The sequence below is a fragment of the Coregonus clupeaformis genome, unplaced genomic scaffold, assembly GCF_020615455.1.
Source record: "Coregonus clupeaformis isolate EN_2021a unplaced genomic scaffold, ASM2061545v1 scaf0005, whole genome shotgun sequence".
NCBI lineage: Eukaryota > Metazoa > Chordata > Actinopteri > Salmoniformes > Salmonidae > Coregonus > Coregonus clupeaformis.
The window spans coordinates 2,143,682-2,162,884 of record NW_025533460.1 but is presented as its reverse complement, the minus strand read 5'-3'; the positions used below and the strand labels follow the sequence as shown (position 1 = coordinate 2,162,884).

General features: G+C 43.1%; 1 protein-coding gene across 2 annotated transcripts in view; it reads left to right on the top strand.

The window, feature by feature from the left end:
• Positions 1 to 6,136: 6,136 nt before the first annotated feature.
• LOC121577554 (RNA-binding motif, single-stranded-interacting protein 2) overlaps positions 6,137 to 19,203 on the top strand; it is a 59,043-nt gene continuing 45,976 nt past the window's right edge. Inside the window, exon 1 of one of the 2 annotated variants that reach the window (XM_041891259.1) lies at positions 6,137 to 6,297. In XM_041891259.1, coding sequence (XP_041747193.1) covers positions 6,226 to 6,297 — 72 coding nt within the window. In that variant the 5' untranslated portion in view covers positions 6,137 to 6,225. The remainder of the gene's footprint in view (positions 6,298 to 19,203) is intronic. The other variant, XM_041891258.1, reaches the window with a different exon arrangement.

The window sequence follows — 19,203 nt, the reverse complement described above, 5'->3', positions numbered from 1 at the left end:
CCAGTCAGTGGTACGCTCCAACCCAACAGCCGTCAGGCAGACAGACTTAGCCTACATCTCTGAGACACAGACACAGTGACACACTCTCGCTCACACACACTAGGCTATGCATGCACTCATACACACGTGCAAGCATATTTTTAATTTTTATTTAACCTTTACTTTAAAAGGGGGGTTATACTGAGACCAAGGTCTCTTTTACAGATGCGCCCTGAATTACATCAATTACAGAATATACAGACATAAAAATATAAATACAAAATGAAAGCAAGAAGAAGAACACGGTGTCACGAATTCAGCCGAGGCTGCCCCTCCTCCTTGCTCGGGCAGGCTTCGGCGTTAGTCGTCACTGGAGTACTAGCTGCCACCGATCGATGTTTTCTGTGTTACACTTGTCTTGTCTGTATTGATCACACCTGTTACCCATTATGTTAATTTGTTTCCCTATTTTACCCTCTGGTTCCCTCATGGTGTTGTGCGTGATTGTTCGTTGTTTTGATGTCTTTTGGTGAGCTGGTATTTGCTCTTCCCTGCGTGGAGGATTTGCTCTGCTATTTTTGTTCCAGTAAAGAACTTCGTTATTATAGTTCTGTGTCCTGCGCCTGATTCCATCCTACCGCTACACCCAGACGCATGACACACGGTCATAAAAAAAAAACACATTCATCAGTAATAAGGTCCTCAATCAGCTTTCTGAATTGCCCTAGAGGCACCAGAACATCACATTTAAGAACATTTTGAAGATCCACAAATGTGCAAGAAAACAACTCAGTAGAGACCAAAGGAATTTCTAGAGTTAGTCGTCCCTGATGTGTACTTTATTGCCAGGTATGTTGTAATTTATTTTCTGTGTTGAAAATATTTCTTTATAATGCTATCTCTGAAGCTAGCTGGTTGTTGTACTCCTATTTTGTACTCCTAAGTAGCGACAGTCAAGAATCGAGGGGTTACCTCTGGATGTAAAGTAATGATACAGTTGAAGTCGGAAGTTTACATACACTTAGGTTGGAGTCATTAAAACTCGTTTTTCAACCACTCCACACATTTCTTGTTAACAAAGTATAGTTTTGGCAAGTCGGTTAGGACATCTGCTTTGTGCATGACACAAGTCATTTTTCCAACAATTGTTTACAGACAGAGTATTTCACTTATAATTCAGTGTATCACAATTCCAGTGGGTCAGAAGTTTACATACACTAAGTTGACTGTGCCTTTAAACAGCTTGGAAAATTCCAGAAAATGATGTCATGGCTTTAGAAGCTTCTGTTAGGCTAATTGATATCATTTGAGTCAATTGGAGGTGTACCTGTGGATGTATTTCAAGGCCTACCTTCAAACTCAGTGCCTCTTTGCTTGACATCATGGGAAAATCAAAAGAAATCAGCCAAGACCTCAGAATTTTTTTTTGTAGACCTCCACAAGTCTGGTTCATCATTGGGAGCAATTTCCAAAAGCCTGAAGGTACCACGTTCATCTGTACAAACAATAGTACGCAAGTATAAACACCATGGGACCACGCAGCCATCATACCACTCAGGAAGGAGACGCGTTCTGTCTCCTAGAGATGAACGTACTTTGGTGCGAAAAGTGCAAATCAATCCCAGAACAAAAGCAAAGGACCTTGTGAAGATGCTGGAGGAAACAGGTACAAAAGTATCTATATCCACAGTAAAACGAGTCCTATATCGACATAACCTGAAAGGCTGCTCAGCAAGGAAGAAGCCACTGCTCCAAAACCGCCATAAAAAAGCCAGACTACGGTTTGCAACTGCACATGGGGACAAAGATTGTACTTTTTGGAGAAATGTCCTCTGGTCTGATGAAACAAAAATAGAACTGTTTGGCCATAATGACTATCATTATGTTTGGAGGAAAAAGGGGGTTGCTTGCAAGCCAAAGAACACCATCCCATCCATGAAGCACGGGGGTGGCAGCATCATGCTGTGGGGGTGCTTTGCTGCAGGAGGGACTGGTGCACTTCACAAATAGATGGCATCATGAGGAAGGAAAATTATGTGGATATATTGAAGCAACATCTCAAGACATGAGTCAGGAAGTTAAAACTTGGTCACAAATGGGTCTTCCAAATGGACAATGACCCCAATCATACTACCAAAGTTGTGGCAAAATGGCTTAAGGACAACAAAGTCAAGATATTGGAGTGGCCATCACAAAGCCCTGACCTCAATCCTATAAAAAATATGTTGGCTGAACTGAAAAAGTGTGTGCGAGCAAGGAGGCCTACAAACCTGACTCAGTTACACCAGCTCTGCCAGGAGGAATGGGCCAAAATTCACCCAACTTATTGTGGGAAGTTTGTGGAAGGCTACCCGAAACGTTTGACCCAAGTTAAACAATTTAAAGGCAATGCTACCAAATACTAATTGAGTGTATGTAAACTTCTGACCCACTTGGAATTTGATGAAAGAAATAAAAGCTGAAATAAATAATTCTCTCTACTATTATTCTGACATTTCACATTCTTAAAATAAAGTGGTGATCCTAACTGACCTAAAACAGGGAATTTTTACTAGGATTAAATGTCAGGAATTGTGAAAAACAGAGTTTAAATGTAGTTGGCTAAGGTGTATGTAAACGTCTGACTTCAACTGTATATGCACATAGTAGCACACAAGCAATCTCACAGAGATTGTAAAGTATTCAACTAGTATAAAATATTGCACACATGCACCCACCCACCCATCCACGGCCGCGGGAAGATGTTTTGGGGTGGTGGTGCTGTCGTATTTTTCTCCGCTCTGCTGACAAGTATTTTGCTCTGTTCATACAGGAGTAATAAAGGCGTAGTGCACTGATTTGGTGGGATTTAAAAAATAGATCTAATAATTTTTTTATCCGATTTATCAGGGGGTGCTGCAGCACCCTCAGCACCCCTCCTTCCCGCGGCTATGCACCCACCCATGCACCCACCCACTCATTCCTCCAACCCACCTGCACACACATATGCACACATGCAAACACACACACATCCCACTCCATTTTGGAATAGTTACAGATAAATAGCCTTAATGATGATATCTCATGTCTCCCACCTAACACATTTCTGCAAAACTTCAAATCAAATCAAATCAAATTGTATTTGTAATAATAATAATAATATGCCATTTAGCAGACGCTTTCATCCAAAGCGACTTACAGTCATGCGTGCATACATTTTTGTGTATGGGTGGTCCCGGTGATCGAACCCACTACCTTGGCGTTACAAGCGCCGTGCTCTACCAGCTGAGCTACAGAGGACCACGTCACATGCTCCGAATACAACAGGTGTAGACCTTAAAGTGAAATGCTTACTTACAAGCCCTTAACCAACAATGTAATAAAATACAATGAAAAAAATAAATTAAAATAAAAACAAAAAAAGGCAGTTTTAGGTAATATAAATGTTAAGTAAAACATAGATAACAAAAAAATAAACATAAAAAATAATTAAAGAGCAGGAGTAAAATAACATTAACGAGGCAATATACAGGGGGTACCTGTACAGAGTCAATGTGCAGGGGCACAGGTTAGTCGAGGTAATTGAGGTAATATGTTGAGTTAAAGTGACTATGCAAAGATAATAAACAGAGAGTAGCAGCAGCGTAAAAGAGGGGGGTGTCCTGGATGGCAGGAAGCTTGGGCCGTACGCACTACCCTCTGTAGTGCCTTGCGGTCGGAGGCCGAGCAGTTGCCATACTAGGCAGTGATGCAACCAGTCAGGATGCTCTCGATGGTGCAGCTGTATAACTTTTTGAGGATCTGAGGACCCATGCCAAATCTTTTCAGTCTCCTGAGGGGGAATAGGCTTTGTCGTGCCCTCTTCACGACTGTCTTGGTTTGTTTGGACCATGAGAGTTTGTTGGTGATGTGGACACCAAGGAACTAGAAGCTCTCAGCCTGCTCCACTACAGCCCCGTCGATGAGAATGGGGGCATGCTCTGTCCTCTTTTTCCTGTAGTCCGCAATCATCTCCTTTGTCTTGATCACGTTGAGGGAGAGGTTGTTAACCTGGCACCACACGGCCAGGTCTCTGACCTCCTCCCTATAGGCTGTCTCATTGTTGTCTGTGATCAGGCCTACCACTGTTGTGTCGTCGGCAAACTTAATGATGGTGTTGGAGTCGTGCCTGGCCATGCAGTCATGGGTGAACAGCGAGTACAGGAGGGGACTGAGCACGCACCCCTGAGGGGCCCCCGTGTTGAGGATCAGCGTGGCAGATGTGTTGTTACCTACCCTTACCACCTCAGGGTGGACCGTCAGGAAGTCCAGGATCCAGTTGCAGAGGGAGGTGTTTAGTCCCAGGGTCCTTAGCTTAGTGATGAGCTTTGAGGGCGCTATGGTGTTAAACGCTGCGCTTTAGTCAATGAATAGCATTCTCACGTAGGTGTTCCTTTTGTCCAGGTGGGAAAGGGCAGTGTGGAGTGCAATAGAGATTGCATAATCTGTGGATCTGTTGGGGCGGTATGCAAATTGGAGTGGGTCTAGGGTTTCCGGGATAATGTGTTGATGTGAGCCATGACCTGCCTTTCAAAGCACTTCATGGCTACTGACGTGAGTGCTACAGGTCGGTAGTCATTTAGGCAGGTTACCTTAGTGTTCTTGGGCACAGGGACTATGGTGGTCTGGTTGAAACATGTTGGCATAACAGACTCAGTCAGGGACAGGTTGAAAATGTCAGTGAAGACACTTGCCAGTTGGTCAGTGCATGCTCGGATTACACGTCTGGCCCTGCGGCCTTGTGAATGTTGAACTGTTTAAAGGTCTTACTCATATTGGCTACGGAGAGTGTGATCACACAGTCGTCCGGAACAGCTGATGCTCTCATGCATGCTTCAGTGTTGCTTGCCTCGAAGCGAGCGTAGAAGTAATTTAGCTCATCTGGCAGGCTTGTAGTCTGTAATAGTTTTCAAGCCCTGCCACATCCGACGAGCGTCGGAGCTGGTGTAGTACGATTCAATCTTTGTCCTGTATTGACGCTTTGCCTGTTTGATGGTTCATCGGAGGGCATAGCGGGATTTCTTATAAGCGTCCGGGTTAGAGTCCCGCCCCTTGAAAGCAGCAGCTCTACCCTTTAGCTCAGTGCGGATGTTGCCTGTAATCTATGGCTTCTGGTTGGGGTATGTACGTACGGTCACTGTGGGGACGACTTCATCGATGCACTTATTGATGAAGTCAGTGACTGATGTGGTGTACTACTCAATGCCATTGGAAGAATCCCGGAACATATTCCAGTCTGTGCTAGCAAAACAGTCCTGTAGGTTAGAATCTGCGTCATCTGACCACTTCTTTATTGACCGAGTCACTGGTGCTTCCTGCTTTCGTTTTTGCTTGGCTTGTACGCAGGAATCAGGAGGATAGAGTTATGGTCAAATTTGCCAAATGGAGCGCGAGGGAGAGCTTTGTACGCATCTCTGTTTGTGGAGTAAAGGTGATCTGGAGTTTTTTTCCCTCTGGTTGCACATTTAACATGCTTGTAGAAATTAGGTAAAACTGATATTTAGGGGAGAAGGATACATTCTCCAGTAGATGGGGACAGGGATGCAACATGCTGGAGGATTGTTATGACAACTCTTGAAGGAATAGTTAGTTGCCTTTCAGATGAACGAAAAACAAGGTTTTGATATTTTGTTTTTTAATAGTAGCTTCTTTAAATATCAATTCCATAATAGGCTACAGCTCAAACCCAAGAAATACAGCGAATAAATACATTATTCTTATCACAACACATTTAGGCTATATTTGAAGTGGATTTCTGAGTTTTAGGCTTAAATAAACAAGGAAATTACTACTTTTGCAAAGTGACTTTAGTTAAGTAAACTGTTTTTTTTCTGAAATTCTTTAGTGAAGCTTAACTTCATCTAGTGTGAAGTAATTGGATGGTTGAAGAGTGCATTTGCTTGGTAAGTTATGTGGCCAAGCGGTAGCTTGTAGATAGGCCTAAACTATATTTTCAGAGTAGCTTCCCCAACATAGCCCTACAGTGTTTATGTTTCGTTTTTTCAGTAACCGTTCCATCTTATGTTTCGTTTATCTGTAACCGTTCCATCGGCTCGGTTGACTTTGGCGCGCTAGGACCCAGACGTGTGAAAAGCAGCGCTTGGCCGTGGCAGCAGCACTGGCGGCAGCGGGACTTGCATCGCTCCCCCTGATTCCAAGCTTCCCGAGCTGCTGACGTCAGCTGGCAGCCTGGGCTGTACTCGCGGCTCTGGACATAGCGCCGAGAAAATGCTGCTCTCCGTACCGCCAAGGGCAGGGATCAATCCATACATCGGCTATAACAGCAGAAACAGCAAAAAGGTAAACCCTTTCAGGATTTTCTGTTTTTCTTGCGCTCTCGGTCACCCAGTAGGGCATTACGCCCGTATCAGTCGCTATAGAAACCTATGTAGAGCATGACAGTAGCCTATACAGTGTCCTTGAAAAACGAAGTCTACACAATAAACTTCGGTCTTCGTAGAGGAAATTGCTGCTCACTATTCTGCACCCCCCACCGTGGTATGTGTAAAAACGGCTATTCGATGGTCCGGGCATCTATGCATCCTTAATATTTCTTTTTTATTCCCTATATGGGAGTTCCACCGTAGAGAGCAAGGATGTCGATATGATTATGTTAAGTCAGAAAAAGTCAATAGTGGATACAAACTTTTATGGGTAACTGTACGGTATTGGGACAGTGTTGTGCGTCTGTGCATAAATTTGAAAACGATTAGGTGGGGGCTGGGAGCAGAAGAGGGAGAAGCAGAATGTGTTATTCAGTGTAGCCTTAACTGATTTCAGTCTCCTTTTCAGGATGGTGGTCAATGAACAGTGATATCAGTAGTGTAAAATCAAGTATCCATTGTCTACGCAGCCGCGTTAATTTGGCAAAGTTTTTTTCCCCCCCTTTCCCCCCCTGAAAGGCACATATGCCCCACCCCTTGAAAAAACCCACCATTGTGACGATGCTTACTTTTCCCAAATTATGAAAAGCAAAATAACAGTTATATTACATTTATAGTACTGAATCGTAGCCAACAACAATCAATCTGCAACTGAAACGTTACAATTCATGTCAGGGATTTGACATCATGAACCTTTGTAATATAAAATATACATTGTACCACTAATGCAAGAGTGAAAATATGTTTTATAGCCTAACTATTAACTAGATATTACAATGTTATTACAACATATATATTTTTTACATGAAATTGATTAAGAGTATTCGATTTTCTACTAGCATAAATGTTGTGTTGAAAAGAAACACAATACAAGATCAAAGCCAAAGCTATTGGGTTCTATTAATGCAACACCTAAAATATTTGATAAATTATACTGTAGCCAGAATCGTTTCGTTACAAATGGGTAAGAGAGAAATGCCTCCCCTGTTATTGGTAATGGTGACATGTCTTGGGGGTATAATTTTTGATACAAATGGTATTATTGTATTATTTTGAACATTCAATATAGCTGAGTATTTTAATTATTTTAATTATTGCTCATCTTTATCAAGGGTGTCAAGCATTTCGGACCCCACTGTATCTCCTCAGCTTTTAAAATTCTGCACATTTCAGGGTTGGTTTTGTGGCTCTTGGATGCTTTTGCACATCGTTTTTTACTGTAAAAACATAACACAACAGGGGAAACTCACATTATTGAATTAATAATATAATATGCCATTTAGCAGATGCTTTTATCCAAATCGACTTACAGTCATGCGTGCATACATTCTTTTTTTTTTGTGTGTGTATGGGTGGTCCCGGGGATCGAACCCACTACCTTGGCGTTACAAGTGCCGTGCTCTACCAGCTGAGCTACACTATATTTGTAGTGTAAAATGTGGCCTGTCTGTCATTCATTTGCCTGTGTTGCTTGCTTGCCCAAAGGCATTTGAATAGTTTTTGACATCCCCTCCAAGCCTCTCTGTCCTGTTGTGCAGGCCTCTGTGTGGCTGTTGTGTTTACCTCTCCTCTATGAGAGCCTGAAGTCATTTGTATTGCTTGAAGGAGGAGGTTGTGGATATTTTCTCTGTTGCATCATGGAGAGAAGAGAGAGAGAGATTTTTACTGTTAATTTCAAATAGTTTTTTGTTTATATGTTTTGTGTCTTCTCACTTTTGTTTATTGTTTATTTCACTTGCTTTGGCAATGTAAACACATGTTTCCCATGCCAATCAAGCCCCTTTGAATTGAATTGAGAGAGAGAGATGCAGGACAGAATGAATACCACAGACTGTGATGATGCTAATTTTAGGAGTGCATTGTCATGTTGTGACAGTTTGTCTTTCATTTAAAGACAATCATGTCTGGTACATCATTGCACTGAAATTGAAAGAACTGACATGTTCAGTTATCATACAATTGGCCTAATTTTATTACTGTATTACTGGAGTAATAGTATTGTGATTGAGAGTTTAAGTGATTGAGTTTCCCATTCTGGACATTCTTAACAGAAAATGGTTCTGTTTGTCAGGAACCCATAGCACAGTCATGATACTGGAGAGCCAATGGGCAGGGTTAGAAATGGGGGGGAACCAAGGGAATTGAACCAGTGTGAACCATTGTGTATGTCAAATATATTATGATACATTTATTTAGAGCTGAAATGTAATGATGACAACAAGCCATGAGCACTTCAAGGGGAAGAAAACAAGTATTTCTTCAGTGAGAGTTTGAGTTCTGGTTCATAATATTCATTGATGTTGAGATTTTAAAAATAATGAAGTAGAGAAAGAGAAAGAGAGAGAGAGATGTTTCCTATGTTTATTTCCCTTTTGTTTATTTTGTATTCCATAAGTTTCCCATGCCAATAAAGCCCTTTGAATTGAATTGAGTTGAAAATTGAGAGAGAGAGAGAGAGAATGGGAAGTTGACACTTTGCATGACTTTTTTACATATTCTCAGCACAGACAGATTTAGACAAGTTTCTGTTCACTCTGTACTTCATTAATACAGAGGTAGGAAGAATGCTGTCACACAAACACACACACACACACACACACACACACACACACACACACACACACACACACACATGTGTCGTGGACCTGGAGTTCACTAAGATGTCAAGTTCTCATGTGGAGAGATTTCTCACATATCACCCTCCCTCCCTCTGTTCCTCTCAACTTTCCCATCCTTCTCCCTCACTCTCTCCCCTCCTCTCTCTTTTTCTCTCCGGCTCTGTCACTTTTGCTCCTCTATCTCACCCTCTCTCTCCCTTCTCCCTTTCTCTCGCTCCCTCTTTCTCTTTCTCTCCCTCTCTACCTGTCTAACGTTCCTGTATACCTGTGCGACCGGCAGGAGTAAGTAAAAGACAAAGACAAAATAAAGGGCGTGCTGAGCTGAGGGTGAAAAAAGAGCCCTTTGTGTGTGGGAGGTGATTAGCCAACCAGATGGCACCAGGGGTTTGGTTACTGTGGTGCCTCCAGAGTCATCCGCTCCTCCTCCCCTGCCTGCCCCACTACCTCATTTCCTCTCCCAAATAAATATAATTAATGGTACATTTGTTTTGGTCTTGTCCTGAATTTCCTGGTGGAAAATACAAAATGAGGATGCAGGTTAATCCAAAACCAAGGATCGAATGTCTCTATTCTGTTCTTTTGTATGTGCACATTTGTGTATTTCACAACCAAATGTAGTACTCAATTAATGTGACCGAATGATGATAGAATAGAAGTTGTCATTTTCAAGGCAAGTGTTAATACTGTACATGTGTATGCTGGTGTTTAGTGCTGAAACCTGTGATAAAATAAAGTATACAAAAGTCATGGTGCCTTGTCTTTGTAAGAAGACACCCTTCAATGTATAAACATGGAGAAATTCTTAAGGTTATTTCATTACAGTCTCATTTCAAGTGACTAAATAAAAAATTAAAATCAATAAAAGTATGACTAAGTATTAGAACTCAATGTGAAAATAAACTTTAGCGACCACAACAGAAGTATTTTGAGGGAAAGATCTGTGTGTTCCACAAAAAGGCTATTCATCCTAAGATCCCCCGAGGAGGCCTGGTGGATGTGAGGCCCTGCATGCCTTTCCTTTGAATTCATCTATTTCATACTTTCACTTTCAACCTTTGAAATATCGTCAATATTATAGGATACCAGGGCACTTATTTCCACTTCTGTTTTGGCTTTCAAGTTTCTTTCTTTGATGCAGAGAGATCTGAGTTGGGTAGAAGTTTTGGATCTAAAACAATAAGCTCAACACAACAACAGGTGTTTGTTTGTATGTCTGAACTGCTCAGAAGATGTCTGAAATGTCTGAAATGCTCACTGTTGTGTATCTTGTCCTGACCAGTTTGCCTTCATCCATAAAGTATTTTATTTTACTGCAAGTGTAGCTGGGGTGAAATGACTAGCTAGTTAGTGGTGCGCGCTAGTAGCGTTTCAATTGGTGACGTCACTCCCTCTGAGACCTTGAAGTAGTTGTTTCCCTTGCTCTGCAAGGTCCGCTGCTTTTGTGGAGCGATAGGTAACGATGCTTCGTGGGAGAAAGTTGTTGATGTATTCAGAGGGTCCCTGGTCCAAGCCCAGGTTGGGGAAAGGAGAGGGATGGAAGCAATACTGTTACATTGATGCTGTTGACCCGAATCACTCAGTTGGGCTCTGCCCAGCTGCTGGGGTTGCTGTGGAGAAGGAAGTAGTGGTGGCTATTCAGCATGATAAATGTCCATTGGGGGCAGGGTAGATGTCCAATGGGGGAGCAGCAGGGGGGATGGAAGCGAGGAGAACAGGCCGTGGCTCGGGTAGCTGAGGTCCCTGATGATCTTCTTGGCCTTCCTGCGACACCTGGTGTTGTAGTAGGTGTCCTGGAGGGCAGGCAGTGTGCACCCAATGGTGCGTTCGGCTGAGTGTACCACCCTCTGTAGTGCCTTGCGGTCAGCGGCGGTGGATTTTCCGTACCAGGCTGTGATGCAGCCCGACAGTATGCTCTCGATGTTGCTCCTGTAGAACACTGTGAGGGCCCTCGGAGACAGGCCAAATTTATTCAGCATCCTGAGGTTGAAGAGTTGCTGTCGTGCCTTCTTCACCACGGAGTCCGTGTGGTTTGACCATTTTAGCTCCTCGGAAATGTGTACGCCGAGGAACTTTACGCTTTTGACCGTCTCCACAGTGGCCCCGTTGATGAAGATGGGGGCATGCTCAGCCTGGTTCCTCATTAAGTCTACAATCAGCTCCTTTGTTTTGCTGACGTTGAGGGAGTGATAGGTAACAATGCTTCTTGACTGACTGTTGTCGATGTTGGCAGAGGGTCCCTGGTTCGTGCCCAAGTTGGGGCAAGGAGAGGGACGGAAGCGATACTGTTACACATGCACGTAGATTCTTAGCAAATGTAGCCTAACCAAATTATATAAATACATTTAAGCTTAGATTCTACAGTGCATTCGGAAAGTATTCAGACCCTTTACCTTTTCCCAAATTTTGTTTTACGTTACAGCCTTCAATCTACACACAATACCCCATAATGACTAAGCGAAAACAGGTTTTTAGAAATGTGTGCAAATGTATTAAAAATAAAAAACAGAAATACCTTATTTACATAAGTATTCAGACCTTTGCTATGAGACTAGACATTGAGCTCAGGTGCATCCTGTTTCCATTGATCATCCTTGAGATGTTTCTACAACTTGATTGGAGTCCACCTATGGTAAATGTAATTGATTAGACATGATGTGGAAAGGCACACCTGTCTATATAAGGTCCCACAGTCGACAGTGCATGTCAGAGCAAAAACCAAGCCATGAGGTCAAAGGAATTGTCCGTAGAGCTCCGAGACAGGATTGTATCAAGGCACTGATCTGGGGAAAGGTACCAAAAAAGTTCTGCAGCATTGAAGGTCCCCAAGAACACATGGCCTCCATCATTCTTAAATGGAAGAAGTTTGGAACCCCCAAGACTCTTCCTAGAGCTGGCCGCCAGGCCAAACTGAGCAATCGGGGAGAAGGGCCTTGGTCAGGAAGGTGACCAAGAACCTGATGGTCACTCTGACATAGCTCTAGAGTTCTTCTGTGGAGATGGGAGAACCTTCCAGAAGGACAACCATCTCTGCAGCACTCCACCAATCAGGCCTTTATGGTAGAGTGGCCAAACGGAAGCCACTCCTCAGTAAAAGGCACATGACAGGCTGCTTGGAGTTTGCCAAAAGGCACCTAAAGGACTCAGACCATGAGAAACAAGATGGAACTCTTTGGCCTGAATGCCAAGCTTCACGTCTGGAGGAAACCTAGCACCAGCCCCAAGGTGAAGCATGGTGGTGGCAGCATCATGCTGTGGGGATGTTTTTTGTTTTTCTGCGGCAGGGACTGGGAGACTAGTCAGGATCGAGGGAAAGATGAACGGAGCAAAGTACAGAGAGATCCTAGATGAAAACCTGCTCCAGAGCTCTCAAGACCTCAGACTGGGGCGAAGGTTCATCTTCCAACAGGACAACGACCCTAAGCACACAGCCAAGACAACGCAGGAGTGGCTTCGGAACAAGTCTCTGAATGTCCTTGAGTGGCCCAGCCAGAGCCCGGACTTGAAACCGATCGAACATCTCTGGAGAGTCCTGAAAGTAGCTGTGCAGCGACGCTTCCCATCCAACCTGACAGAGCTTGAGAGGATCTGCAGAGAAGAATGGGAGAAACTCCCCAAATACAGGTGTGCCAAGCTTGTAGCGTCATACCCAACAAGACTCAAGGCTGTAATCGCTGCCAAAGGTACCTCAACAAAGTACTGAGTAAAGGGTCTGAATACTTATGTAATTTTTTATTTTTTTTAAATACATTTGCAAACATTTCTTAAAACCTGTATTTGCTTTGTCATTATGAGGTTGTGTGTAGATTGATGAGGGGGAAGAAAAACAATTTAATCCATTTTAGAATAAGGCTGTAACGTAATTTGTTTTGGGAAAAGTCAATGGGTCTGAATACTTTTTGAATGCACTGTACAGTGCAATAATGACAAAGCAAAACAGTTTTTTTGAAATCTTTGCAAATAAATAACTGAACTATCACATTTACATTAGTATTCAGTATTCAAAAGTATTCAGACCCTTTACCAAAATCCTGTTTTTACTTTGTCAATTATTGGATATTGTGTGTAGTTTGAATAAAATCAATTTTAGAATAAGGCTGTAACGTAACAAAATGTGGAAAAAGTGAAGGGGTATGAATACTTTCAGAATGCACTGTAATTCAAGTAAACATTCCCTCTGTGTGTCATTGTACATTCATGTTTTCTTTTAAATCCACAACTTGAATCCCTCCACAGCCTCAAAGAGGATCTAGATACATTTTCTAACCTCTCTGGATTACAACCAAATTATGATAAATGTCACGGACGTTGAAGGACGGGTCAGACCAAGGCGCAGCGTGAAATGCATACATGTTTATTATATAAACTAAACACACGAACAAAACAACGTAACGTGAAGTCCTCAGGCTAAACACAATACAAGCCTATACACGGAACAAGATCCCACAACTAATGATTGCAAACAGGCTACTTAAGTATGATCCCCAATCAGAGACAACGAGCGACAGCTGCCTCTGATTGGGAATTACATTTACATTTACGTCATTTAGCAGACGCTCTTATCCAGAGCGACTTACAAATTGGTGCATTCACCCTATAGCCAGTGGGATAACCACTTTACAATAATTGTATTTATTTATTTATTTATTTTTTGTTGGGGGGTAGAAGGATTACTTTATCCTATCCCAGGTATTCCTTAAAGAGGTGGGGTTTCAAATGTCTCCGGAAGGTGGTGAGTGACTCCGCTGTCCTGGCGTCGTGAGGGAGCTTGTTCCACCATTGGGGTGCCAGAGCAGCGAACAGTTTTGACTGGGCTGAGCGGGAACTATGCTTCCGCAGAGGAAGGGGAGCCAGCAGGCCAGAGGTGGATGAACGCAATGCCCTCGTTTGGGTGTAGGGACTGATCAGAGCCTGAAGGTACGGAGGTGCCGTTCCCCTCACTGCTCCATAGGCAAGCACCATGGTCTTGTAACGGATGCGAGCTTCAACTGGAAGCCAGTGGAGTGTGCGGAGGAGGGGGGTGACGTGAGAGAACTTGGGAAGGTTGAACACCAGACGGGCTGCGGCATTCTGGATGAGTTGTAGGGGTTTAATGGCACAGGCAGGGAGCTTAGTTGTGTATCGTCAGCGTAGCAATGATAGGAGAGGCCATGTGAGGATATGACAGAGCCAAGTGACTTGGTGTATAGGGAGAAAAGGAGAGGGCCTAGAACTGAGCCCAGGGGGACACCAGTGGTGAGAGCACGTGGTGCGGAGACAGCTTCTCGCCACGCCACTTGGTAGGAGCGACCGGTCAGGTAGGACGCAATCCAGGAGTGAGCCGCGCCGGAGATGCCCAGCTCGGAGAGGGTGGAGAGGAGGATCTGATGGTTCACAGTATCAAAGGCAGCAGACAGGTCTAGAAGGACAAGAGCAGAGGAGAGAGAGTTAGCTTTAGCAGTGCGGAGAGCCTCCGTGACACAGAGAAGAGCAGTCTCAGTTGAATGACCAGTCCTGAAACCTGACTGGTTTGGATCAAGAAGGTCATTCTGAGAGAGATAGCAAGAGAGTTGGCTAAAGACGGCACGCTCAATAGTTTTGGAAAGAAAAGAAAGAAGGGATACTGGTCTGTAGTTGTTGACATCAGTGGGATCGAGTGTTGGTTTTTTGAGAAGGGGGTGCAACTCTCGCTCTCTTGAAGACGGAAGGGACATAGCCAGCGGTCAAGGATGAGTTGATCAGCGAGGTGAGGTAGGGGAGAAGGTCACCGGAGATGGTCTGGAGAAGAGAGGAGGGGATGGGGTCAAGCGGGCAGGTTGTTGGGCGGCCTGCAGTCACTAGTCGCAAGATTTTATCTGGAGAGAGAGGGGAGAAAGAAGTCAAAGCATAGGGTAGGGCAGTGTGAGCAGGACCAGCAGTGTCATTAGACTTAACAAACGAGGATCGGATGTTGTCAACCTTTCTTTTCAAAGTGGTTGACGAAGTCATCCACAGAGAGGAGGAGGAGGATTCAGCAGTGAGGAGAATGTGGCAAAGAGCTTCCTAAGGTTAGAGGCAGATGCTTGGAATTTAGAGTGGTATAAAGTGGCCTTAGCAGCAGAAACAGATGAAGAAAATGTAGAGAGGAGGGAGTGAAAAGATGCCAGGTCCGCAGGGAGTCTAGTTTTCTTCCATTTCCGCTCAGCTGCCCGGAGCTCTGTTCTGTGAGCTCGCAATGAGTCATCAAGCCACGGAGCTGGAGGGGAGGACCGAGCCGGCCGGGAGGATAGGGGACACAGGGAGTCAAAGGATGCAGAAAGGGAGGAGAGGAGGGTTGAGGAGGCAGAATCAGGAGATTGGAGGGAGAAGAATTGAGCAGAGGGAAGAGATGATAGGATGGAAGAGGAGAGAGTAGTGGGAGAGAGAGAGCGAAGGTTGCGGGCGGCGCGTTACCATCTGTGTAGGGGCAGAGTGAGTAGTGTTGGAGGAGAGCGAGAGAGAAAAGGATACAAAGTAGTGGTCGGAGACATGGAGGGGAGTTGCAGTGAGATTAGTAGAAGAGCAACATCTAGTAAAGATGAAGTCAAGCGTATTGCCTGCCTTGTGAGTATGGGGGACGGTGAGAGGGTGAGGTCAAAAGAGGAGAGGAGTGGAAAGAAGGAGGCAGAGAGAAATGAGTCAAATGTAGACGTAGGGAGGTTGAAATCCCCCAAAACTGTGAAGGGTGAGCCATCCTCAGGAAAGGAACTTATCAAGGCGTCAAGCTCATTGATGAACTCTCCAAGGGAACCTGGAGGGCGATAGATGACAAGGATATTAAGCTTAAATGGGCTAGTGACTGTGACAGCGTGGAATTCAAATGAGGAGATAGATGGGTTAGGGGAAAAGTTGAGAATGACCACTTGGGAGAGATGAGGATTCCTGTGCCACCACCCCTCTGACCAGATGCTCTCGGGGTATGCGAGAACACATGGTCAGACGAGGAGAGAGCAGTAGGAGTAGCAGTGTTTTCAGTGGTAATCCATGTTTCCGTCAGCGCTAGGAAGTCGAGGGACTGGAGGGTAGCATAGGCTGGGATGAAGTCAGCCTTGTTGGCAGCAGAATGGCAGTTCCAGAGGCTGCCTGAGACCTGGAACTCCAGGTGTGTGGTGCGTGCAGGGACCACCAGGTTAGAGAGGCAGCAGCCACGCGGTGTGAGGCGTTTGTGTAGCCTGTGCGGAGAGGAGAGAACAGGGATAGGCAGAGGCATAGTTGACAGGCTGTAGCAGATGGCTACAATAATGCAGAGGAGATCGGAATGAAATGAACTAAACATCTGGGAAAGGAGAGAGCAGGGCCTCCCTCACCAAAAAAAAATTATATATATAACTCTCCCAACTTCCACCTCAGAAACCATAATTGTTTCACTGAACCACCCGAATAAAACTCTCCCAACTTCCACTTTAGAAATTAGAATTGTTGTAAACTACAGCGGTTCAATGTTTCAAGGAATAGACTCAACTTACTTTAACTATGACGCCATAGCTAACTAGCATGCTAGCATCCAATAACACACAGTTTAGCACCAATACTTGGTTACAACAAACTACCAATAGTGTGTTAACACACTAAACAGATAATTCGTGTCCGTGTCTAGTTCTTTCATAACGCAGCAATAATTAAACGTTGGCTAGCTAGCACAAAGATATTGTATTTAGCTACTACAGTACAGCTAGCTGGTAGTGTGGCTAGCTAGCAATGGCTGCTGTGTTGACTTTGTTTGAAAAACGGCGTCGCTGCGAACGAATGTAGCTGGCTAAAAGGATATTGTATTTAGTTGCTACCGTTGCTAATAGCTACTCGCCAGCTAATCCAGGAGGTGAGTTAGCTAGCTAGCTTGTACTACACCCGGCACCGCCCGAATACAAAAGTAACCTACAATAACTACATACAACAACTACCCACAACAGCCCACGATGCCTACCTATAATACCTAATAATATACAGCCCACGATGCCTACCTATAATACCTAACTACAATCTAAATACATAGCTTAAGCCTTACTCGACAAAGCCCAAGCTATGTATAAAGCCAAACTTACCCGACGCCAGCTGTCTGGGTGGCAGACTGCAATCAGTAGCTGTAATTAAGTACAGCAGCTACCAACCACCTAACGTTAATGCCTCGGATAATGAGGTTAGAAAAACAGCTGAATGGTAGGCAGCTAGCTGGCTCAATCACAGGTACTCTTAAGCGTGAAATAACATTGGAAACAACTAACCACAGTTGCTAAAAGTTACCAGTAGCTACCCGCTAGCTAGCTAGCTAGCTTTGTTGGTCCAAGTAGTGGGTAAGCTAGCCTCGTGCTTCGCCGGGGTCCGCCGAATACAATACTTACCTACAATAATTACCTACAATAACCTACAATAACTACCTAAGTAAACTACCTATAATACCTAACTACAATACCTACCTACAATCTAAATACATGGTTTAAGCTTTACTCAACACCATATAAGAAGCCAAGCTTACCTCCTGCTAGAGAAAACACAACCTCTCCCGACCACCGACGAAATCACACCCGGCCAAACATAGAAACACAATACCTAGATCTCCACACCCTGACTCAACATACAAGAGTTCCATAAGTCAGGGCATGACAATAAATGTACTATATTATGTATTGGATCACTAAAAAATACAATTTTTACATTACCATGTAGTTTACCATTAAAATGGTCTGATGGTGATGTGGATATACTCTGAATACATATCCCAAATGAAATAAATGATCTCACTCCAAAAAAAAAGAATAGAAAGTTAGCAAAAATAGATAAGATCTTGCTACCATGGAAAGGTAAATACCTGTCAATTTGTGGAAAAATCACACTGATTAACTCTTTAGTATTATCCCAGTCTACCTATTTGTCTTGCCTACGCCTAGCGAACAGTTTTTTAAATTATATGAGAAAAAATATTCCATTTTATTTCGAACAGCAAGCCAGACAAAATTAAACGGGCCTATTTATATAATGAATATGAATTAGGAGGACAGAAATTATTAAATATTAAAGCATTAGACCTATCACTAAAAGCTTCAGTCATACAAAAATTATACTTAAATCCGAACTGGTTCTCTAGCAAACTAGTAAAATTGTCTCACCCAATGTTCAAGAAGGGACTTTTTCCCTTTATTCAGATTACAACCTCTCACTTTAAGTTATTTGAAAAGGAAATAATCTCCCAAATATCACTATAAAAAAACATGGTGGAATGGTGGAGTTATGTCGCACATGCAGCTAACAAAAACATATGGAAATGTCTGCTCTACCCAAAATTACAACCAAATAATTGCAGCATTACCGCAAAAATGGAAGAGGAAAGTGGAAGGAGGAAAAAGTAAGGAACTTGTCTGTTGGCCTTGCATTAAAGAACATAATTGATTAAAGAAAATTGTGATATATAAAAAAGTTTACCAGTTTCATTTAAGGACCAAAAGATTGACAGCCGTCCCATATAGATTGCAAAATAGTTGGGAAGAGATTTTTGACGTACCCATTCCATGACATAGTGTTTATGAACTGATACGCTTAACGACGCCGGATTCAAAACATAGACATTTTCAATTTAAATTATTATATAAAATTATTGCTACCAATAGAATGTTATTTGTATGGGGGATACAATATTCCCAGCTCTGCAGATTTGGCTGTGAAGAGATAGAATCATTAGATCATTTGTTTTGGTACTGTCCATTTGTAGCTTGTTTCTGGACATAGCACTACTGGGTGATCTGAAAAGTCATAGTCAATCGATCAATAATATAATAATACTTTTAGCAAAGATGTTTATTTTCAATTCACAAACTGTAGAAACAATGAGAATAGAAAGGTTCAGAACTTTTGTAAAACATCACAGTACAGTTGAAAAATATATGGCAAATAGAAATCCAATATGGATGGTGTTAAGAGATAGATGGGAGGTGTTGAATGGAGCTGAAGGTTGGGACTGATAACAACAACTAATAACAACAAGATAACTAGTGTAAGACATGCTGTGTCCATAATAAGTATATAGGTTATATATTGTGAGCTTTTGTGAAAGAGCACAGTTAGAAAGATATGGCATAAACAAACAAAAAAGTGTTGAGAAAAAAAGAGCAGAAGTAAAATAAAATAACAGTAGGGAGGCTATATATACAGGGGGGTACCGGTGCAGTTGAGGTAGTTGAAGTAATATGTACATGTGGGTAGAGTTAAAGTGACTATGC